The sequence below is a fragment of the Vombatus ursinus genome, unplaced genomic scaffold, assembly GCF_900497805.2.
Source record: "Vombatus ursinus unplaced genomic scaffold, bare-nosed wombat genome assembly UNPS02009205.1, whole genome shotgun sequence".
Taxonomy (NCBI): Eukaryota; Metazoa; Chordata; class Mammalia; order Diprotodontia; family Vombatidae; genus Vombatus; species Vombatus ursinus.
In genome coordinates this window covers 17,289,029-17,313,737 of record NW_020948983.1, presented here as the reverse complement: position 1 = coordinate 17,313,737, position 24,709 = coordinate 17,289,029, and the positions used below count along the sequence as shown (strand labels likewise).

The 24,709-nt window shown below is 46.2% G+C and overlaps 1 protein-coding gene across 2 annotated transcripts in view; it reads left to right on the top strand.

Annotated features, from left to right (window-relative positions):
* Positions 1-24,709, top strand: part of NEURL1 (neuralized E3 ubiquitin protein ligase 1) — a 98,966-nt gene that overhangs the window by 57,036 nt on the left and 17,221 nt on the right. Inside the window, exons 1-3 of one of the 2 annotated variants that reach the window (XM_027851428.1) lie at positions 27-230; positions 14,956-15,197; positions 15,660-15,981. In XM_027851428.1, the coding sequence (XP_027707229.1) occupies positions 197-230; positions 14,956-15,197; positions 15,660-15,981 (598 nt within the window). In that variant the 5' untranslated portion in view covers positions 27-196. Of the gene's footprint in view, positions 1-26; positions 231-14,955; positions 15,198-15,659; positions 15,982-24,709 lie in introns of those variants that run through there. The other variant, XM_027851427.1, reaches the window with a different exon arrangement.

Genomic DNA, 24,709 nt, shown 5'->3' with positions numbered 1-24,709 from the left:
GTGTGTGTGTGTGTGTGTGTGTGTGTGTGTGTGTGTGTGTGTGTGTGAGCAGGCACTAAGCTGTGCAGGCTGTGAGTCTGCGTGTGTGCGAGAGCGATGCCAGCTGCCGGTCATGCCTGCCCCTAGGGAGGTCCCTACCAGCACCAACCCTCTGTGACAGAGGCCCCGAGGTGGCAGTGCCCACACCCTGCCTGCCATGGGGGGACAGATCACCCGGACCACCCTCTATGGTAAGGAGCAGACACCTTTCTGCAGCACCCCCCCACCCCACCAGCCCTTACCCCCCAGCCTAGCCCAGTCTCTTGTAGCAAAGCACCCGGCTCTGGGAGGGAGGGTGGCCCAGGGCAGTGTGAAGTGTGCCCAGGGCTCACTGTCATTGTCATGCTTTTTCCGTGATCCAGAGTTGGTTGGCTGTGTGCTGGGTTCCAGGGTCTGACGGCAGAGGGGCAGGAGCACGGAGAGGGAGCTGAGGCTTGGGTGATGAGCTTTTGGGAAAAGCCCTGACTGATCCAGGGGCAAGAGGAAAAGCGAAGGCAGAGAGGGAGAGTGAGGGAGAAGGCCAGGCTTCCCTGGCAGCCACCAGCCCAAAGGCAGGCAGACAGATGGTCCGCAAATCTCCTTATCATCTTACCTCCCCCATGTTGGTATCCATACCCCCTCCCAGTGGGGTAAGAGTTCCTGGGTATTTTATACGTATGATAGCAGAACCAAAGGACCCTGAAACAAATGGGTGTTGGGCCTTGTGCTGCACTGTCTGGATATCATACCGTGCTATGTTACATGAGGATGTGAGGCAATACATATGTGTTCATGTATGTGTAGCTGCGGATTGTGTGTTTGAATATGTGTACCTGAAGAGGTGTGATATGAGTGTGCCTTGGTATATGCATGTGTACATGCCCATGTTCTATAGATGTGGTTGTATGTACTCTCATGTACACATGCATGTGTGTTCACACCTATACAGTAAAGGGAAGGATCTGAAGTTTATTCTCAGGGTGAGCACATTGGGCAGTGAAATCACACAAACTTCAGGGCCCTGTGTCTAAGGGCAGACACACAGACAGAGGGATGGGTAGTTTGTGCCATCTCTTCCCAGGCTTGGCAGCTCCTGCCCTGTCCAGTCGTTACCCACCCAGCCCCTGAATCCTGGCTTTGCCCTTTCTGGTTTTATTCTCTTTGAGTTGGGGAGAATATCTAATTGCGGTTTCGAGAGAGGGCTGATGGCTCTGGGAGCCTCCTGAATGGGTTGACTGTGTCATCTCAGAGAGCAAGGAGAACTCTACTTAGCCGCCCTGGACACCTTCAGACTCAGCTGGGCTGGATCAGGCTGTGCCAGGATGTCCTGGGCTTCCACAGCGCTTCCTGTAAGGCACTCGCTGTTTTGGTAGCAACATGGCTGATGTTGTATCATCTGTCACGGTATGTGGGAAGGATGCCTTCCCCCCTGCAGCCCTATGTGTTGTCATCAGAGCCCTTTGGAGCTGAGTTTTTTCCAGCCCCAAGGGGCTTAAGCTGGCCTTTCCTGTCCCTCACTTTGAACCAGACTTTGGGTGATGGGATGGCTATTTTATTCCATCTCTCCACTGGGGCCTGGGCTAGATGGGGTCAATGGCCTTGGACAGGGTAGCCTAGGAGAGCTGGGGACTGGATCAATTGGGGAGCCAGAGTGGATGTGGGAGTAGGGGGGAGTTAACTTCCTAAACTTCTACTGGCTCCCTAGAAAAAATCACAAGAACAGGAGTCAGAGCTGGTGAAGGGGAAAGTGACGTGGCCAACCACCAGCGATTCCTTCTGGACTGGACATTCCTTCCCTCCAACCCTGGTCTCTCCCTAGAAGTCTTAAGTTTCATGGAGTTTAATTTCTAATAAGAAAAGGCAAAGCTGGTTGGGGTGGGGGGAGACAGGGAGGAGAAGAGAAAAACATAGATGATTGGCTCTCTTAAAAGGCAATGAATTTAATCTTGAGGGTTGGAAAGGAGAAAGTGACAGATGGGTGGCCCTGGCAGACTCCGAATCCAGGAGCTAGTCAAGGGGACAGTGCCAGAAGCCTCTGCCCAAACCCCTTCTGGCTGGCCTGACTTGGGATTGGCTCTTGGCGCTAGGAGAGGGGGCTCACAGAGTAAGAGGGATAAGATAAACAAGATATAATGCAGGTAGGTCTCTCTCTGGAGTTCCTGGTCCCTAAAGACTGGCAAAGGGAGAGCGGCCATAGGGTCACTGCCTGGATTGCAGGCCTAGTATGGATTGAGACTTCAGGCAAACCCCATAGGTCAGTTTCTGACCACCCCCAGCAAAGAAGGGAGGAGAAGTAATTAGAGCCTTAGGGCAGGCCTCCAGTGACATTAGCATAAGGGCTTTTGATGTGGAAGAGCTTTGTGGAGGAGGACAGCTGAGGACTGGAGGCCTGCTGAGGGGTAGAGAAAGGGGTAGGCTTCTTTGGGGGAGACCGAGCTTCAGAGTTAGCACTGGGGGGGGGGGCAGGAAAAGTGGGAGCTTCGAGACCAGACAGAGAGGCTCATAAGCCCAGGGAGGTGATGGTTTCTTCAAATGCCTTCTCACCCTAGAAGACACAGGAGGCTTCTTAAGGGGTTGCCAATAGCTTGGGGATTTGAGTCTCATGGGATGGAGGCAGTAACTGCCTCTGGTCCTTCTCCATTACCCCTCTTCTGCCTTTGCCTTGTGCCTCCTCCCTCCCACCCCATCCCCCCAGCGCCTCTGCCTCCTTCTACTTTAGCCCAATCCAGGTTATCAAATGAGATATTTGTAAAGCGATTAGCACAGTACCTCACACATAGTGGGGTGCTTAATAAATGCTTGTTTCCTTTCCCTTCCTCAGTCCCTCACCACCAAGGCTTTGGGCCCATTTTCCTTAGAAACACTCCATGGTTCATTGGTCAGGCTCTTGAGCTAGTCAGTGATATTGACCCAAGGGAATTAGAGGAGAGGGAAGAAGAGAAAAAGAAAAGTAGAAAGGAAAGGAGAAGAGAGGGGAGGGACAGAGAGGAGGTAAGAAGACAGGAGAGGCAAGGATGGAAATAGTAGAGGGGGAAGAAAGGCCAGCAGAGAGGAAGGGCAGGTGTAGGGATGGGGAGGGGAAGAGGAGAGGGGAGGAGAGTTCTTAGCTTTTTGGGGACCCCCAGGGAACCCAGCATTAGACACACAGTGGAAGTGGGCAGAGAAGTCAGGGGACTAGGAGCCAGGGAGTGGGCTGCTTGGGACTTCACCTTTGCTCCCTTCCTCACTGTGGATTTGGGGTAAAAGACTGGAATTTTGGATGCCGTTAAGGCTTGTTCACTGAAGACATTTTCTTAATTGTATTTTCATAATGGGACTTGGGTTTTAGGGATTGAGGGTTTTGTTTATTTTGAGTCTTTGGTTGTTTGTTTGTTTTCTTTGAGGCCCATGAGGGTGAAACTGACTGGAAGGGAAGTTGGTAAGGCCATCTGTGCGGGTGTGTCTGTGTGTATGGTATGCCTCTCTGCGTCTGTATATGTATTTGCTTCTGTATGTCTGTGTCTGTATGTCCCTGTGTGTGCCTGTAGATGCATGCCTCTGTGTGTGTGTGTGTGTGTGTGTGTGTGTGTGTGTATTATGGGCCCAATGCTGGCCATACATGGGCAAAACTGAACCAGAGAGAGAGGGAACATATGTTTGAACGCCCATCCAAATGGCAGTGTCAGCAGTTACATGCTAGACCTCTGCAGAATGGGGTGTTTGGAGGTAGAAGAGAGATGGAGACAGGTCCTTCCCTCCGCTGGCCCCAGGTTTCCTCCTATGACCTCTTCCAGCGAACCCTGAGTATGGGCTAGGATGTCCTCACCTAGGCTTTGATGTGCACATAGCCATCGAGCCAGATACATATGCTCATTTGCACACCCACGTACACAGGCCTGGGCCTGCAATTGTGAGAACAGCACACATGCTGCATACGATTTAGGATTTCCCCATCTGGGAAACAGGCAACTGGTTGGATGTCAGATGGCTCTGGAGATGGGATCTGGTCAGTCACTTGTTTCCCAGCAACCAGTGACAGTGTGTGGGAGGCAGCAGGTGCCCCCTTCCTTCTTCTTCAGGCCTCACCCCCAAGAGGCCCAGAGGCAAGCCCCACCCCTCCACCTGCAAGTGTTAGCTCCCAGTGCCTGTGTGCATAGGGTGTGTGCATGTGTCTGTGTCTGTATTTGTATGTATGTGAAGATTCAGAGAGGACCCTTTGCTCACACTGGCTTTGCATCTGGAAAGAGGGATTAATTAGCTGGCAAATCTATCTTAAATTCTCCTGTGTGCCCACCCAATGCTTGCCCCGTGTGGGGAGGCAGGTGATGCTGGGTCTGTTTGGGGAGGCAGAGGCAGAACTCCCAGGCACTTCATAAATATTTCTTGAATTGAACAATCTAGAACAAGCATTGGGTTTGGAGATAGTCAAACTGGGTTCAAATCCTGGCTCTGCCATTTACTTCCTGTGTGACCTTTGGCAAGTGGTATAGCCTCTCTGGGCCTCACTTTCCTCACCTGTAAAATGAAGAGGTTGGACCAGATGGTCTCCTAGGTTCCTAAATCTGTTATTCCCCAGATACCGGGTTTCATGTACTAAGTGTCAGTTGGGTGGTGCTCAAGGATAGTTCAGATCCTTTGCTTAGTATTCAAGGCCTTCCTGGAGCTTAAGCCACCCAGTTTTATTATTTTTATTACTCCTTTTAATACTCTTTTCCCCAAACTCTGTTGTTGTTGAGTTGTTTCAGTTGTGTCTGACTCTTCATGACTCCATTTTGGGGTTTTCTTGGCAAAGATAGTGGAATGGTTTGCCATTTCCTTCTCCAGCTCATTTTACAGATGAGGTACTGAAGCAAACAGGGTTAAGTGACTTGCCCAGGGTTGTATAGCTACTAAGTGTCTGTGGCAGGATCTGAACTTGGGAAGATGAGTCTTCCTGACTCCAGGTCCAGCTGTATCTACTGTCACACCTAGCTGCTCGCTTTGTTTTGTAACTCATATATTTATCATGTAATACTGCATATTACACTGTGCCTTGAGGGTAGGGATTATGCCTTGTATAAACTCCCTCAGTGTCTAGAACACAGTGCTCTGTACAAAGTAGGTGTCTAATAAATGCTTGTTGATTTGACAGTGTCATTTCAGAGAAGGGCCAATCACTGTGGACTGGGGTGGTGTGGGTAGGCTTTGTGAAAGTAGTTTTGGTATGACTAATATGGAAATGTTATACATAATTGCACATGTATAACCTATATCTGATTATTTGCCATCTCAGGGAGGGGGAGGGGAAGGAGGGATAGAATTTGGAACTCAAAACTTTAAATAAAAATGTTTAAAAAAAGAAAGAAAGAAAGAAAGTAGTTTTGGTGCTAGAATGCTTGGGTTTGAATTCCTGCTCTGCTGCTTTCTATCCACGTGACCTAAGAGAAGTTATTTTTCCCCACTCTGCCTCAATTTTCTCATGTGTAAAATAAAGCAGTTGAGCTGAGATGACCTCTGGCTAGGATGCTCATCTGAAGCTCTGATTTTGTGATAAAGTGGTAGATCTTGAATGAGACCTGGAAAATGGGTTTAGTTCTGTGGATAGAATAAAGGGGGGCCATTCAAGGTGTGAACAAAGGTATAAAGGTGATAATCAATCAATCAATCAACTAGCATTTAAGTACCTACTCTGTGGCACGCCTGTGCTAGGTGCTGGAGACAAAGAGACAAAAATTCAATAGTCTCTGGGTGCCAGGAATTATAAAGTACTCGGTCTAATGCTCTACTAAATGTATTACTTGTCCCTCTGTCCCGCCATCCCTTCATCCTTCCCTGTATCCCTTCATTTGGATGCTACCCTCATTCATGCATACCCTCCATTTAATATTTAGTGCTGGGGGTATATCCAGTCACAGTATTGTGTAGTGGTCATGGCAGGTAACATAAGCAATGTTATCTTGGACCACTTACTTCCCCCCTTTTGGCCTTAGTTTCCCCATCTGTAAAATGAAGAAGCGGGTTGGGAAGATCTTTAAGGTCCCACCCAGCTTTCATAGTCCATGTTTTGTGACTTTAAACAGCTCCCTTCATCTCCATTGTGAGAAATAATAAGAGTAGATCACCTCTTCTACCTCCCCACCCCAGAGATACATATTGAAACACAAAACCTAGGACAGAGACATACATACACAGGCAGGCACGGACAGCATGAGGTGGGATGTCACACACAGAGACACAGAGATTGCTGCACATACAGATACTCAGGCACAGACTCTCTCTCTCTTTCTTTCTCTCTTTTTCTCTCCCTCCCCCCTCCCCCCACCCCAGCTCTTTCTCTCTCTCTCTGTCTCTTTCTCTCTCTCTCTCTCTCTCACACACACACACACACACACACACACACACACACACACGCACACACCCCTGCACAGAGAGAAACCAAAACTCAGAGCCACACACAAGCACTCACAAAAACAGTGCTTTAAAATCTTTCTTTGAGAGAAGCCAGGAGGAGCCTGCAAGACAGTCAGCAGCTCCACCCAAATAAAGACCTATGTGGGGAGGGAAGGCGGGGAGGGTTGTGGATTGTGGGGGTAATTTTCAGCCTATGAATAAGCAGAGATTCTATGTTCTATCTAAGCCAACTTTTTTCTGGGTAGCCCAGTCTGACAGGATCACAGATGCAGAGCTGAAAGGGTCCCGAGAAGCCATCAAGTCCAGTGACCTCATTTTACAGATAAGGAAGCTGAGGCCCAGAGTGACTTGCTCAAAGTCGCCTGTGGTAGAGCAACCCACCCCCCTCAACAATCCCTACAACACTCACCTGACTTTCACTTCACACAATAGTCCTGTCCTGAGCATGCTGCCCTATGTATATGGGTGATAAAACTCTCCTTCAGGAAGGGAGGCAAGAATTTCAGCTCATATAGACATTCTATAAATTTGATAAAAAGGGAGAGAGAGATAAGGAATGGTAGACCTAGAGTCAGGAAGACTTGAGTTCAAATCTCTATTCAGATACTATCCATGTGACTCTGGGCTACTCATTTAACTTTTCTTAGCCTCAGTTTCCTTATCTGTAAAATGTGTGTGTGTGTATGTGTATGTGATAATAAATAGCACCTCCCTCCCAGAGTTGTTGTGAGAAACAAATGAACTAAGTGGGTAAAGTACTGTGAGTTATTAGAACAAGCAAATGCTACAACACTCTGGGTACCATGCAGGCAGAGCCATGACTGCCTGGAGAAATTTCAGTTGAGAGCTGATTGAGGGAAGGTGATACTCAGGGTATAGATGTTATGGAGATAGGACCCAAGGGTGGTAACTGGGAGCAGCTGCACCCCATAACACCAGTCCAATCTCAAGGCAAGGCACCAGGTTGGTGATTACTTAGGGGAGGGAAAATATCACCCCCACCCCCACTCTCAGAAGGCCAGTGCCCTGGGGAAGGGCCCAGCTCACTGCTGGTTATAGCTCTGGCCACAGGGCAGGCTATACACATATACACATATGTATGTATATGTATGTGTATATTATATATATATATATGTGTGTGTGTGTGTATCTATACATAGATTTATAAGACAAATATTTGGAACTGAACCTGAACCTGTGATTTTATAGGGAGCTCCCAGTGAGGAATGCAGGCCAGAACCTTCTCAGAAACTTCTATTCTTAAAGAGCTATCTGAGGCACTGAAAGGATAAGTGATTTGCCTAGGGTCACATAGCTAGGATGGGTCAGGGGGAGGACTAGAACCCAGGTCAGTTCTCTGCTATTTCTAACAGCCACAATGTTGCTGTTCAATCGTTTTTCAGTCATGTCGAACTCTTCGTGACCCCATTTAGGGTTTTCTTGGCAAAGATACTGGACTGGTTTGCCATTGCCTTCTCCAGCTCATTTTACAGATGAGGAAACTGAGGCAAAGAGGGTTAAGTTACTTGCTAAGGGTCACACAACTAGTAAATGTCTAAGGCCAGATTTGAACTCAGGTCCTCCTGACTCCAGTCCTGGTGGTCTATCCACTAAGCCTCCTGGCTGCCCATAATACCATCTTATAAATGTGCATGGTCGTATGTGTGTATGCATGATTAAATGAATGAGTGAGTGAATGGAGTGCATGAATAAATTTGGCAGAGACCCAACTAGTCAGCCCTTTCAAAATAAAATCAGTTGTCAGAAATCTTCTTTGATCTCCTGATTGTTCTCTTGAGGAGGCCAGATGTGCAGGCAGATGTGCTGCTCCGTGGAAGCTCAGCACGTGTGCTACAGAGGTGTACCCCCCCCCCCCCAGCCCCAGCTAAGCCTCCTCGGCTGTGCTGTAGGGCTTGTACCCTTCTCTTAGTGACTATTCTTACCAAAACATTCTACTTTTCAAATCCCTGATCCTGTTAGCCCCTGTACCCAGTGGAGGACCCCATCCAATTTTATTGAAAAGACAGAAGCTGTCTAAAGTGAGCTTCCTTCAGTTCACCCTACATACATTTTCAGATCATGTCTCCTGAGACAAAGTTCTGATGCTGTCAGTGTTCTGTGGTTCCCAGGGGCCCACAACATAAAGTCCAAATTCCTTGACCACAAGATAGCCTCAACCTACCTTTATAGATGTATCTACTCTTCAAGTGCTTCTTTCCTGGATTTTTCCCCTTGATTTTCCACCTCTTGTAACCTTGGTTATATCTGCCCTCTGTCTGAAATGATCTGTCCCCTCCTTCCTCCTCCCTATTCATCGATGAAAAATACTACCAATTTAACAGCTTAGGAAGCTGAGGCCAGAGACGTTCAGTGAGTGACCCAGGATTATATAAGTAGGAAGTTACAAGTCAAGATTTGGACCTGGGACCTCAAATTCTAAATTCAGGACTCTTTCCATTGCATTTCATGGTAGTGTAGCTTTGGGGTAAGGGGCTCTGGGTTCAAATATTGGTGGGAGTTTGGGCAAGTCTCTTAATCTTCCTGACCCTCATTTGGAAGATAAGGGGGTTAGACTCCATGTCCTTTAAGGCCACTTCCAGCTCTGAATCTGTGATTCAATGACCATAATTCTTGCAACAACCCTGTGACATAAGTAGTGCAATATTATTATACCCATTTTACGGATGAGAAAACAAATACTCCAGAGAGTCATGCCTAGGGTCATGATTATAACAACTGGGACCTGCACCCTAGTTTTCTGGTTCAAAAAGCAGCATTCGTGCATTGGAATGACTGGTCTAGGAGTCCAAAGACCTGGACCCAAGTTCTGCTGTGTGACTGTGGGCAAGTCATTTACTTCCTGAGTTTCAGTTTCCTCACCTGTATAATGGAGATAATAATTCCTTTGTTTTCTCATAGGTTTGTTAAAAGGAAAGTATTTTGTGTTTCTTAAAGTGCTATAGAAATGTGAAATATGAACTATTTCAATTCAAATGAGAGCCATCATGGCAGTGAAGTAGGTAGAGCATTGGGCCCAGTCAGGAAAGCCTAGCTTCAAATCCTGGCCTCAGATTCTTCTTCTTCTTCTTCTTCTTCTTCTTCTTCTTCTTCTTTTTCTTTTTCTTTTTTTTGGCAATTGGGGTTAAGTGACTTGCCCAGGGTCACACAGCTAGTAAATGTCAAGTGTTTGGTCTGAGGCTGGATTTGAACTCTGATGCTCTGTCCACTGTGCCACCTAGCTGCCCCCTGGCCTCAGATTCTTAAGAGCTGTGGGACCCTAGGCAAGTCATTTAATCATTGCCTGACTCAGTTTCCTCAACTGTAAAATAGGGATAAGGATAGCACCTACTTCTCAGGGTTGTCTGAAGTTTAAGTATTTGTAAGGTGCTTAGCACAGTGCCTCAAACGTAGTAGGTGCTTCATAAACACTTGTTTCCTTCCTTGGAGCCCTGGGGAGGCTCTCATTGGGAGATGTGGGTTCAAATTCTTTCTCTGAAACAAAACTGCTTATGGGACCAAAGGCATGTTATTTAATCTTTCAGTGTCCCTCCCACCCCAATAAATTTAGAAGGTACTGATACGAATTAAACCAAGGAGGTTTTTCACCACGAACTTCCTATAATGATGAAATTATAGTTGAGTAAAAAAAAAAAATGAAATTCTCTCTCCTCATCCTTCCCCCCCCCAACTAATCACACTCTGCTTTGTATTAGAGTGATTCGTGCCTATCTATATCTAGTTCCCTTATTAGAATGTAAGCTTCCTGAGGGCAAGGATAGAGTCCTAGCTTCTTTTCAGCTAACATCCAAGGGTGGGGAAGCTGCCCCTGATAACCCATTGTAAATACACAGCAGAATGAGAGGAGTTTTGAATTGAAGGGTCAGAAGGTTTGAGTTTCCTTCTCAATCCTGTTACAGCATTATCTCCTGGGCCACCTCAGGCAAGATGCCTTTACTCCCCTCCACTCCCAGAGCCCCAAACTTTCTCATCTATTCCATGAAGTAATTGGAAGAGAGCATCTGCGAGGCCCCTTCTGGCTCTGAATGCAATGATGCTAGGTGGTCAGTAAACATAGATGGGGCAACTCGTAGACGTGGGAGAATGAGACAGAAGGACACAGGATAAGGAATAACTTTTGTTGGGTGTTAAATGCTTGACAAGGGCGATCACACCTACTTTGTGCAACAGCCCTGTGAGGTAGGCAGGGCAGGGTTGGGGGTTGGGAAGAAATTCAGAGAGAGTTTTCCATTGTGTCAGCAGAATCTTCTCCTGCTTCCCTTCTGGGTGACTCCGTCCTCCCCCCCCCCCCCAGCTGCCTCTGGGAGCTCCGGGAGACTTGTAAAGCTGTCAGTGCTAGTGAGTCAGGGGAGGGTGGTCCTTCCCCTGTGGCACAAAGCAGCTGAGTGAATTCTCCAGGGATCAGGAGGTGGGAGAACATGTGTGTATTGGGAGGAAAGGGGAGATAGGGTGCAATGAGATCCTCCCCAGGGCTCTTAGAATCAGATTTAGAGCTGGGAGGAATCTTAGAAGCCAGGCATAGCCTAGGGGAAGGCTGTAGCAAAGACCTGGACCCTTGGATAAGTGTGTCCCCATGGTCAGGCTCCTTGGACCACTTAGAGCACTTTCCCAATCTGGCTTGGCAGGGCTTTTCTGATGTTAGTGATCCCCGACGCAGAGGGTTATTTCTCTTTTCTCCTTAGATCCCCATCCTCCCCATCCCCTGCCTCCTCCACCCAAGCTCGAGCTAAAGCCCTGCACATCTCAGGAAGTTTTCCCACACTGCTCCAGCCCAGGTCCATCTCTCCTACAGTATCCTACAGTTTAGCATTTTTCTCTCACTGTCTTGTGTTGGTGGAGAGCATCAGCATGGCACTGTAGAAAGAGCACTGGATTTGGAGTGAGAGGACCTGGGCTCAAATCTCAGCCCTGCCAATTATGGTCTTTGGGACCCTTTTCTTGCTCAGCCTCTGTTTCCTCATGTGTTAAAATAAGGGGGTTAGATTAGATGGTATGGAAGGTCATTCCCAGTTTTAAATCTACATTCCCTGTGTGTGAGTCCTGTCAACTAAGCATGACGGGGAGTTTCTTGAGTGACTGTGTCTGTTCCTCCTCCTATCTTCAGTGTCCAGTTTTGGACACTGCTCCCTCTATACCCTAGCTGGGGTGGGGGAGGGGGAACCTGTGGCCTTGAGGCCACATGTGGCCTTCTACATCCTTTTGCAGTCAACAGGCCTCACTTAAGGATTTAGAAGGCCATATGTGGCCTCAAGGTTGCAGGTTCCTCACCCCTGCCCTAGTTTATCCTAACCATCTGGGCCTCAGTTTCCTCATCTCTAAAACAAATGAGTTGGACTAGATCAAAAATGCTTAACCTGTAAACTTATTTTTAAAATATTTTGATGGTAATATTTGTTTTTTTGTTTTGTTTTGTTTTCAGTGAGGCAATCGGGGTTAAGTGACTTGCCCAAGGTCACACAGCTAGTTCGTGTCAAGTGTTTGATCTGAGGCTGGATTTGAACTCTGGTCCTTCTGACTTCAGGGCCGGTGCTCTATCCATTGTGCCACCTAGCTGCCCCTGATGGTAATAGTTGTAATAAAAAAAGCACTTAGTGCAGTTCCTGGCACATAGTAGGTATTTAACAAATGCTTATTCCTTTTTCCTTTCCTTCCCCTAACTGCATTTCAGTATAATTGGCTTTCTTTGGAATCCTATGTATTTTCTATTATGCATTTAAAATATTTTTTTTCTGAGAAGGGGTACATAGGCTTCACTAGATGACCACAGGGGGTCCATGCCATGAAAAAGGTTAAGAACCTCTGGACCTGGGGCAGGTAGGTGGTGGAGTGGATAGAGCTCCAGCCTTGAAGTCAGGAGGACCTGAGTTCAAATCTGGCCTCAGACACATAACACTCACTAGCTGTGTGACTCTGGGCGAGTCATTTAACCCAAATTGCCTCACCCCCCTCCCAAAAAAAAGAACCTCTGGACCAAATGATCTCTATGGAACCTTTAGGCAGTGTGGAATAGTAGTTACAATGCTTGACTTGGAGTCAGGAAGTCCTGGATTCAAATTCTGCTTCTGACACTGGCTACATGTGGAACTATGGGCAAGTTACTTAACTTCCCTCGCCTTCAGTTTCCTCATCTGTAAAATGGGGATAATAATACCCATAGTGAGGCTCAAATGACATATTGCGGGTAAGGTGCTTTGTAAGCCTTAAAATTCAAATGCCATCTACCAGATATTTTAGTTTTCAATCCTGTGATTGCCTTGATTCTTCCTCCTTCTCTTTGGTTCTTGCAAAGAATATTGAGGCTCCTTGGGGCCCTGTGCCTCTCAACAAGAAATCAATTGCTTCCCATCTCTTGAGGTTTGGTCCAGAGAAAGGCCCTGGTAAGCATAATTGGAGGTGGCTGATCCAGAAAAAATCCATGGTCCGATTGATACATACATAGGCAATCCAATCTCTTAGACTGGAGCATGGGCTGACGGCCAGTGAACTCTGGCATCAGCTCTGAAAGGATGCAACCCATAGATAATGCAAAATAATGCTAAGTAGATGCAAGGTAGCTGGTTTCTTTCATATATATAAGGCAATGCCCCTCCTATCTGTCCTCATGGACAGGAAAAATAAATTATCTCAAGGCGTTTTTCCTCATTTTTGCCTTAAATTTTTTCATCTCCTGAGACAAGCTGGCAGTGAACACGTAGATCGAATGAAGGGAACTTACTTTGTGTGTGAGGTTCGAATGAATGTTAGGTTGTAAGCTCCTTGAGGGCAGGGATTATCTTTTGCCTTTTTTTGGTATGCCCAGCACTTAGCATAGTGCCTGGCACATAGTAGGTGCTTAATAAATGTTTGTTGATTAGTTAAGAGCACATTATTCTTAGTGGGCCTGGGGACGTTGCTGTCTAACAGTGAGGATGCTTACAAAGATTACCTTAAAACTGGAAAGTATCTTAGAGATCAATATCATGAAGAAACTGAGCCCCGAAGAAAAGAAGTGACTTGTCCAAGGTGACACAAGGACTTTGTGGAAGAATATGGAGTAGAACCTGGGGGCCCTGGTCAGATATGCTTTCTATTACACCTGTGGTGTGGGCAACTAGGTGGCGCAATGGATAGAGCAGTGGACTTGGAATCGGGAAGACTCATTTTCTTGAGTTCAAATGTGGTCTCAGATACTTACTAGCTGTGTGACCCTGGACAAGTCATTTAAACCTGTTTGCCTCAGTTTTTCATCTGTAAAGTGAGCTGGAGAAGGAAATGCAAACTGCTCCAGTATCTTTGCCCAAAAAACCCCAAATGGAGTCACGAAAAGTCAGACAAGACTAAATGACAATGAAGGGGTATGCTAGAACCAAGTCCAATCAGCTTTTCAGAGTTGATTGTTAAATTTTCAGTGTCAGCATTTATACCACAGATATTGACCGATGCTATGAATCAGGGCTTGGTTTATTGTTTTGTTGATTGTCTAGACTTCAGGAAGTGATAGGGAAAATGTTAATAATGCAGATTAAGCTGAAAAGTGAAGCATTAATCAGCACACCCCTGATTACATCACACTGACTCTCTAACAAGAATGCCTGTGCATTTCGAGAACACCATAGACTTTCCTATTTTAAAAATATATGTATTTTTTCCTCTTTATGGAAAATGTTCATCTCATGTATGCCACTAGATGATAAATGAAAATGAGAAGAATCTTGGAGATCATCTGACATCATGATGCCTTCATTTTACAGATGAGGAAACTGAGGCCTAAGGAAATCAAGTTGATTTGCCCAAGGTCTACCAGATTCTCAAATTTTCTCCCTAGCTTGACCAGACTGGAAGTGAAAGGGCTATTCATGGGATTGATCCCACTCAGATTGGCCCAGGAGTTTTGGCTGCTCCATTTCCCTGGGCCTATTAGATCCCTCTCAGGTAACCTGGTGGTTCCCTGTTCCTGAGGGCTCTCCATCTTTAATGCTAAATTTAGTCTGGACATCTAATCAACGTAGTACACTGCAGCTCAGAACTCTGAACTCAAGACGTCTGCCATCCTCAGCCTCCATGGCTGCAAGGATTGCAGGTGTGTGCCAAGGCTACCATAGACTTTCGAAAAGTGCTTTCAAATTCACTCTTTGTAGGAGCTCCATCTATAAAATGGAAACTTGTTTTATACTACAAAGAATTCACCTTTAATAGGCTTTTGGTTGTGGTTTTGGTATTGTGTGTGGGTGGGGAGCATTTGCTCAGTAAAAGAGAGGTATGGCTTTTGTAAGTGTAAGAGAAAGATAATGGTCATGGTATGGATAATGGTGCTGGGGTTGGGGGGGATAATGATGTTGGAGATGATGATGTCTGTTGAATGAATGATGACTAACAGTGGGGTGGTGATGATGATAGTGATACTGGTGGTGATGGCCGTGACAGTGATGATTGGTTGATGGAAGCCAAGGTGACAGTGGATGGTCATGATAGTGGTGGTTGCCTCTATCACATAGACTGTTCTTGGGGCATGGATGGCATCTTGGTGGCCTTTTGACAATGTGCTTTCATAGGTGACTCATTCCCTTGCAGATTCTATCGGCGGCCCCTTCCCTGCCTCCTCTCACCGATGTCACCACAAACAGAAGCACTGTCAGCCAGCGCCCCAAGGCGGGAGCCTTCCGGCCACACCACTCCTCTTCCATCCACACACCAAGGGCTCCCAGATCCTGATGGACCTCAGCCACAAGGCTGTCAAGCGGCAGGCTAGCTTCTGTAATGCCATCACCTTCAGCAACCGGCCCGTCCTCATCTATGAGCAAGTCAGGCTAAAGGTGGGCCCGTTTCCTGGGCCCTCAAACACTATCCTCCTTATTCCTGGTCCCTGCCTCCTTCCTGCCCTCGTTGCCCCATCCTCTACCTCCTCCTTACCCTCGTCCTCTCTAACTCCTCTCTTTCCTTCTTTCTCAGCCATTCCTTCCTGTATGCCTAAAGAATAGGGGAAGATGGCGGAGGTGGGAGCAAATCTGGGAGGTCTCAATCCAAAACAGGGACAGGCTAGATAAACTACCTGCTCTGATAGGCTCCATAGGGGAAGACTTCTTGGAGGAAGTGTATTGGAGGGAATCTCAAGTGGTTGTTAAAACACTAGGAGTGAGAGCAGGGTTTCCCCTCTCCTTTCCCAGTTCAGATGTGGAGCCATGTAAAGTCTGCTAAAAGGGTGAACTATACTGGATTGGGGAAGGGAGGCCCTATATGAATCTGAATTGAGTCTTTTCTCCCCATGTCTTCTACAGATCACCAAGAAGCAATGCTGCTGGAGTGGAGCCCTTCGGCTGGGATTCACATGCAAGGATCCATCCCGAATTAACCCTGACACGTTGCCCAAGTATGCCTGTCCTGACCTTGTATCCCAGAGTGGCTTCTGGGCCAAGGCGTTACCTGAGGAATATGCTAATGAGGGTAACATCATTGCCTTCTGGGTGGACAAGAAGGGCCGTGTATTCTACCGGGTCAACGACTCTGCCGCCATGCTGTTCTTCAGTGGTGTCCGAACTGCTGATCCCCTGTGGGCCCTGGTTGATGTCTATGGCCTCACAAGAGGTGTCCAGCTGCTTGGTAAGTCCTTGTTCCCCCATCTTCCACCTATATCTTTCTCCGCCATCACCCACCTAGGGCCAAAGTCTTCAGAGCAGACCTTGGATGTTCGGTAATAATGACAGTAACAATAATTGTGTGCTTACCTATGTATAGGCATTCCCTTCTCCCACCTTCTTAGTATCATTAATTGATTCCATGGAAACACAAGTTTAAGTGAAACAGAATTCACAGGACTTATCTTATTAATGGATAATTGGCCAAATGATATTACATGAGGTTTTTTGCCATTATGGAGTAGTTTAGTTATAATATTGGAGACAGTTAGATGGCACAATGGATAGAACACCAGGCTTGGAGTCAGCAAGACCCAAGTTCAAATTCAGCCTCAGACATTTACTAGCTGTTTGATCCTGGGCTTCATTTTGTTTGCCTTGGTTTCCTTGTCTGTAAAATGGGGGTACCTCCCAAGATGGTTGTGAGGATCAAATGGGGTAATAATTGTGAAGCACTTACCATAGTACCTGGCGCATAGAAAGTACTACATAAATGTGAATTATTATTATTATTATTATTATTATTATTATTAATGTATCCATGTTGTTATTGTAAAACAAGATGGCATTGACCTTGGCCAACACTATGGGAAGCTGGCTTGAAAAAATGATCCACAGATTATAAAGAGCTTTTGCCAGCATTATCTCACTAGCCTCAGCATCAATAGGAGAGGTAGACAGGAAAGAGATTGATCCTGTCATTTTAAAGATGAGGAAGTTGACATTTAAATCAGTGAAGTGACTTACCTAACCTCACTCAGCTGCTCGATGGTTGGAACAAGGACTGGAACCTGAGTTTTCTAGCACCCACTCAAGCCTTTTTTCCACTACGTCACAACTGCCATCTGTGGTCCCTGGATCCCTTCCCATTTCCTGCCCCCTCTTTCCTGCAGCCAGCTGTCTGTATAGAGTATCTGGGAGGGGAGGAGAGGAATCAGGCAGCATGTGGTTGATTAGGCCGGGTAATTAGGGTGATAAAGGCAGGACACACGAGGCCATGGAAGGAGATAGGGGTGAAAGATCACTGGGCAGCCTTTGGCAAAAGAGAATTTTCTCCCTCAGGAACAAATTCAAGGCCCAGATTTCCTGTGCCCCACTAGGGAAGACACAGGGTCACAAAGGCTATTACAAGGGTTCTCATCTTGTTCCCCTTCTCCACACCTCAGGCAAGGAAGGAAAAGATTAATAGATTCCTTTAAGCCCTAGAATAACTTGGCTATATGGAACATTCAAGCTTATGGTGACCCTTAGAGATCTTCTAACACTGTCATTTTACTGAGGAGGAAACTGAGGTCCAGTGAGGGTCAGTAATCTTACCCATGACTCCCACTTCCTGGTTCTTTCCACTAGACCACAATGTGTATGAGTGTGTGTGTGTAAGGTATGTATATATGTGTGCATGACTTTGTGTAATTATACATAGGCACATACATACATTCAGACTCATGAGCAAGAACCTGCCAATTTATACGTTGAAAATCAGAATTTGTCTCGCTGCAGAAAAGAATTTGGTTTAGGCCTTAAAAAACACAATGCAGTCAACTTAAAAAACAACAGTAAATGTGCTTCAGACTCTCAAATCAGTGAGGTCAGAAGCACAGAAAATATATTTTTAAATGCCTTAATTGAATGAATAGACATAGTTAAAGATAATGAAATTAATAACAGTAAAAAACTTCTCTTTTTTTGCGAATCCCAGAGATAGTAAAAATATTTCATTAGCATAGTGACTGGGAACTGAGCTTAGCATTGCTTCTGCACAGTAAATGTGTTTCTTAATTAATTTTAGTCTTTTCTATTTTATGTAAGCCCCAACCTGAGGTCTACTTTGCATTGACAGTTTGCAAACAGGTTGGATGATGCAAATGGGCAGCCTACTATATACTACAGTGGAAAGAGACAGCATGGGGTTTGAGTGTCAGCTCTGCTGCTTATGGGGCTGGGCACGTCATTTCTCTGAGCCTTAGTTTCCTCATCTGTGAAATGGGAATGAGAACACTCCTACTACCTACTTCATAGGGTTGTTATGAGAAAAATGCTGTGTAAGCTGTAATGTGCATTAGAACTTTGTTTTCTAAGGTGACACGTGATCTCCATTTTGCATGTTACATGTGTGCGTCTGGTGGTACATGCCAATTATACCTTGTGTGCATACTTTCTGACGTGTTCTGATTTCTATGCTATCTGTTACATGGAGACTGAGCATCTTATTCTTGCAAAGGCTTGAGTTAGTCCTAGTGGAGAGGATGGGATGAGGCTGGAAAAGCTAGGGAAGAGAGCCAGGCCTAGTTATGGGCCCAGGCTGGGCCAGAAGGCCCCACGTAGCTCTGATCCAAGACCATCCCAATTATGTGTCTGTGAGCCTTGGCATCATCTCTCTCTGAACATGCGCATTTCTCAGTTCTGTTTCCTACTAGCAGCCACTAGAGTACAAGGCTTTTTTCCATGGCTTGTGACCATCCCCATTGCCTCCACTCTGTGGGCGTCCCTGGCCATGTCCCTGAACTCTCCTGAAACTGTTCACAGCCGTCATCCCTGTCTTAGGGCACAGAGATCAGACTGGTGCTGAGGAGGGGGCTTTAACGAGGGGGCTCAGATAGTGGCCAGAATGAAGAGGGAACGGTTCAGCCGAGACTCTGCAGGTCCTTTGTCTGTCTGCACTCCAAAGTCACACTGCTGACTGAAGCTTCTGCTCTGTTTAGACAGCCATCATTCTGGCTGTGTTCTGAGATGATATTTGTAATATCTGCATTTAGCAGAGTTCCTGGCACATTGTAGGTGCTCAGTAAATGCTAATTTCCTTCCTTCCTTTCTTCCTTCTTTTCTTTCTTTTCTCCATCCCTCCTTCCCTCCATCTATCCTTCCTTCTTCCTTTTCTTCATCCTTTCCTCTATCCCTCATTCCTTCCTTCCTTTCTCTTTTCCTCCATCCCACCTTCCCTCCATCTCTCTCTTTATTCTTTTCTTCTTTCCTTCCTTTTTTTCTGTGTGCATAGAGCCAGAAACAAAGGGAGTCACTTGCCTATCCCTTGGTCCCATCAGGGGGTACTCTGTATTACAGCTATAGGCTGCCTCAGCATCACTCATCCATAGTTTCTTTTGGCAAGCATTTACTGAGTGCCTGCTGTATACTCAGTCCTATTTTCAATGGTGTAAGGGGAAGAATAACAGAAGAAATCATAGCTTTTGCCCACAAGGGACTGACAGTTTAGCAGGGAGACAAGACACACACATGAAATACTTGTCATCAGGCAAGATGGTTTGTGCTCAGAGGTCAGCTGAGCTGTCTAACTTTCAGCACTGTGGGAGTTCAGAGGAGGGAGGAGTCACTGAGTTGGAAGAGGCAAGTGTTTTGCTTTTGATGGAGTGAAGTGGGAGTCAGGAGATCCAGGTTCTAAAGTTGGCTTTCCAATGTGACTTCCCCTCTCTGGGTCTCAGTTTCCTTCTCAGTACAGTGAAGTAGTAAGAGTGGGTGATCTCTAAGGCCTCTGCCAACTCTTAACATTTAGTGTTAGCAAGGAAGGCTTCCAGGGCCTTCCTGCAAGTGGAGGCCTTTAGCTGGGCTTTGAGGAGTGGGTAGGGTTTGGATGGGGGATAGAGGGGAAAAAGATACTTCAGGTGCAATGAAAAGCACACACAGAGGTGCAGAAGCAGAAATGAGCCTGAAATTCATTATAATAATAACTCGTATTTATTTATAAGATTTTAAGGCTTCTCAAGTCCTTTCCTGACAACAACCATGTGAGGTAGGTATTGCAGGGATTAGTATCCCCATTTCACAGATAGCAAAGATGAGGTTCAGAGAAGTTGTGATATGCCCAGGATGACACAGGTAGTAGACATGAGAGTAAAAACTCTAAGACCAGGCCAGGCTGCCACGCTGGAGTGGAGGGTACATGGTGGTGAGCAATGTGGGGGTTAAGGCTGGAGACAGCAGGAGTCAGTCTGGGGAGGACCTTGAATAACAAGCTGAGGTGTTTAGACTTCATTCTGAAGGTGATGGAGAATCAGTGAAGAAGAAAGCACGGAGTGAAAAGCGCTTCCTTTATTGTGTACTGGATATTCTGTACTTCTGGGTTTGCTGGCACTGACCACTGGGAACAGGGTTCAGATGAGTGTATTTCTACAGTCTTTAAGTCTGAGTTTCTCGGACTCTCTGGAACTGGTCATGTTGGAGAATGAAGGCTCTCTTTCTCTCTCTCTCTCTCTCTCTCTCTCTCTCTCTCTCTCTCTCAACAATCAAAGTTAAGTGACATGCTGAGGATAACAAAGCTAGTAAGTGAGGCTGGATTTGAACTCAGGTCCTCCTGAATCCAGGGCTGGTGATCTATCCACTGTGCCACCTAGCTACCCCTCCTCCTCTCTCTTTCTTAAAAAGAAAAATGTTCTGGGGGAACCGACTCCTTTCCTTGTGTGGCTATGGCCCCTACAATGGAATACAGTGTAAAGGCAGGGGCTGGGGCTTGCGAGGGGTGTTTTAATCAGAAGCTGTGGCGAGGTAATGCACCTGTAAACCATCTCCCCAGAAAGCTCTGCCCCAGCTCCTCCTCTTCTCTCTAGCTCAGCTTCTCAGCTCCAAAAGGGAGAAGGAATATCAGCTCCTCATAAAGTTTTATAGGCCATAAGCACTGGCCTCATAGTTGAGATGAAAATCTCTAATATGGCACCCTTGTCTGCCCACTCCTGCAAGGGCAGGAGGGAGCCAGAGGTGGGGGATGGGAGAGGGGAGCAGGAATTCTAAATCTGAACAGAAGGTAAGGGACAAGCTGATCACTGATGGCAGAGGCTCCTGGGGCCAGCCTGGTCCCTTTATTCTATAAAGGCAGGGGCTAGGGGGTATGAGGGAGTATCCCATCCCACGTCTCACAAGAACCTGAAATCATCTCACTCCATTTAGCTGACTTAGAATCATAGAATGTTAGAGATGGAAAGGCTTCTATAGTTTAGGGGTTCTTAACCTGAGGTCAGTGAATTTTAAAAATTGATTAAAATTTTAAAAATTGATAATTACACTTAAAAATAATTGGTCTTCATTGTGATACTGTTTGTTTTATTTTCTGAACTTAAACACTATTCTGAGAAAGACTTCATCGGATTGCCAAAGGGATCCCAGTCACAAGCAAAGTTGAGAGCTCTTGCTATAGACCATTTAGCATCTTTAGAGCTCTATAAAGAGTCGTTTTTTACAGGTATTTGGAGGGGTTTGGGAGAGCTCAAGCAAGTTACTGCTTTTACTCTGCCATCTTGGTTCCACCCCTCTAGAGCTCTTTATAGGCTGCAAGGGGCAGCTCAGTGGCTCAGTGGATAGAGCCCTGGGCTTGGCATCAGGAAGACTCATCTTCATGAGTTCAAATCCGGCCTCAGACACTTACTAGCTGTGTGACTCTGGGCAAGTCATTAACCCTGTTTGCCTCAGTTTCCTCATCTGTCAAATGAGCTGGGAAGGCAATGGCAGAACACTCTAGTATCTCTGCCAAGAAAACCCCAAATGGGGTCACAAAGAGTCAGACAACAACAACAAACACCTGCAAAGTGCTTGATGCATATGTGAGCTCCTTTGACAGATATAGAAACTAGAACAGAAAAGCCACAATATGATATGCCAGCAGGAAGCAATTGAGCTTTTGTGATAAAACTCTGGCCAAGCCAGGTACATACTGGTCCATTGGCCTTGACTGTGGGAAGCCAGGGAAGGCTTCCTGGAGGAGGTGGGTCCTGAGTGGGGCCTTGAAGGTTGGATAGGACTGTGAAAGACTAAGGAGAGGAATGAGAGGAGGGAGGTGGAAGGCTTAAGATGGAAATGAGGTTTGGGTAGAAAGGGAAAATCTCTATCCCTTTCCTCTGAGGGTCCTCTAATGCCAGCCTGGGTACCAAACCTCTATGTTCTACATATATTCTCTAAGGGGATGGAGGGGGGGGTGTCTCTGACTTTTGCTCTGGGACATAAGCCAAAACTCCCTGGAGATCCAGGCATCCTATCCTTTCCTACGGGAACACCCTCCCCTCCCCCAGACATTTTTCCTCCTCCCAGGTCCTCCCCACCCCATCCTCCTGCCCCTGTTCAGCAGGGACTATGGCTCTCTAATGCCTGGGCTGTCTTCTAACCGTTGGATGGGCTTTCCTCAGAATCCAGCTTTTGTGTGGTTTTGTGGGTCTGGAATGTAGCTTGTCTGAGAGGCCTTGGCAGCTTAGTGGTCCTGTAATGAGGCCGAGTCATGAAGAGGGTAGATGGAGAGGAGCCCCAGAACCACAATGACTCACCTCCGTCAGATCAGTCCAGAGCACTGGACTTCAGGTTGGAAAGATCTGAGCTGGAAGCCCGACCTCAGATGCTTACTAGCTGTTTGACCCTGGGCAAGTCACTTAACCTCTCTCAGCCTCAGTTTTCTCATCTGTCAAGTGGTGATAACAATAGCACTTACCTCACAGGGTTATGTTACGAGTATCAGACAGGTAAAGTACTTTGCAAACCTTGAAGTGCTACCTAAATGTTAGCTATTTTGGAAGGGATAGGAAACTAAACCTCTGATTTCATTGGGATAGGGAGCTCTTGGGTGAAGAAACATACATTTCTAGTATTAGGGGATTGCCTAGAGACCTGAAGACTAAATGACTTATTGAGGTTCCCATAGACAGTATGTATCAAAAGTGAAACTTGAACTCAGCTATTGCTGGCTCTCTGGCTGCTACTGTGTATAACAGATAGGGTTACCAAAACAAAAAATGAAAAAAAAACCAAACAAACCACCCATCTGGCCATAACATGTGTATGGATATGTACATATACGTATTTATGCATATCTTAATAAGCAGCAATGGACACCTCAAATAAAGTATTGGCCATTTTAGTAAAATATTCATGGTTATAGCCCCTAAGTCTTCTGGGAGTTTAGAAAAGAGGAAGATCACTATGGGTGTTTACTCTGGGAGTCAGAGATGGCTTTCTGAAGGCATAGGGTTGACGTGGAATAGGTAGTCAGCGGTGGGGTTGGGTAGAGACAGAATCCCAGGGAAGAATGATGTAGACAAAGGTAGGAATGAGGTATGAATAAGAGTGATAGCTGAGAGTGGTGAAGCTGGAAGGGGTGTGTGTGTGTGTGTGTGTGTGTGTGTGTGTGTGTGTGTGTGTGTGTGTGTTGGTTTGAATGGAGCACCAAGAATGTTATATAACCTGCCTTACTGGAGTCTAGTCAGTCCATGAACATTTATTAGGCTCCTACTATGTGCCAGGCACTGTGTTTAGCACCAGGGATATAAATATGAAAAAAACAGTCCCTGCCCTCAAGAAGCTTACAGTCTAATGGGGGGAAGACAGCACACAAAAGGAAGCTAAAAAATTGGGAGGAGGAGATACCTGGCTCTTAGGCAGGCATGATGAAGAAATCCAAAGAAGAGCCAGGTGGAAATGGAGAGATGGCTGTCCTGGGCACCCTCTATAAAGACAGGTTTGGCAGGAGCTCTCCACTCTAGCCTCCCTTCCAAGGGTCCTCAGAGCAAGGAGTCCTGTTGAGCATGAATACCAAGGCCAATGTGATCTTGCAGGATGATGAGGTTTCAGTGGGCATGATGAAAAAGTCCCAAAGATTGCATGGGTGGGGTGGGAATGAAGAGGAGGCTTGCTAGTGTTTGGCACATTTCTTCTTCCTCTTTTACTTCTCACTTCTCAGGGAGACCCCATGAGGGCCTCATTAATAATAATACTTTTCACTTCTATAGCAGTGTAAAGTTTAGAAAATGTTTTTTCTTGCAACCAGCTCTGGAGCTAGGTGAAGGAGGCATTATTATACCCATTTTACAGATGAGTAAACTGAACTTTAGAGAACTGATATGCCTTGCACAACTGGTAAGTGGTAGAAAAGGATTCCCCCACATCTTCTGACTACAAATACACTGCTCTTTCCATTCTGCTTCATGGCAGCTCACTACTTCCGCAGGCATATTTGGAATGCTCCAGAGACCCAAACCCTGACCTAGTGTGGTCTGTAAAAGGTGGTGGGGGGATGGGATTGGCCTGGTTTGACTATACATGGTTTTCCAAAATGTATTTTCAGTTTCATTGGATCCACCGCCATGCTGCCCACTGAAAGCTCAGATAAGACCAGGCTGATTTAATTGAGCCTGCTGTAAATCATTGTAATCCTAGCATTCTCCAAGGCTGTTTGTGGCTCTGAAATTCAATTAGCAGATGAAAATTGCTCTATTTTTTGTTTTCCCTGAAGTCATTGTTTTTCTTAATTAAAACAATTGTAGGACCATTAAAGGGGATTTTCAAAGGAAGCCCCCTTTCCAAGGGGGCTCTGGTCTCAGCCCCTTGAAGTTGATCCTGAGACTTCTCTGTGCAGCTCAGGGCCTTTGGCTAGGGGCTTTCCTCTTTCTCTCTTCCTATTTCTGTCTGTTCCTCTCTTTATCTATGTCCGTCTGCCCATTTTTTTTGGTCTTTTTGTCTCTTTGTCTGCCTGTGTGTGTTTCTCTCCAGGATGGTTCTTCTTTCTCTGTTTTCTGTTTAGTTCCTGGCTATGCATTTCTTACTTCATTTCTCTATCTCTCCATGACTCTTAATTCATCTTTTTTTGGTCCTCCCCTCTGTTCTCCCTCCTTCTCTCCCCCTCCTTCTCCTTTTTCCTCCTCCTCCTCCTCTTCCTCCTCCTCTTCTTCTTCTTCTTCTTCTTCTTCTTCTTCTTCTTCTTCTTCTTC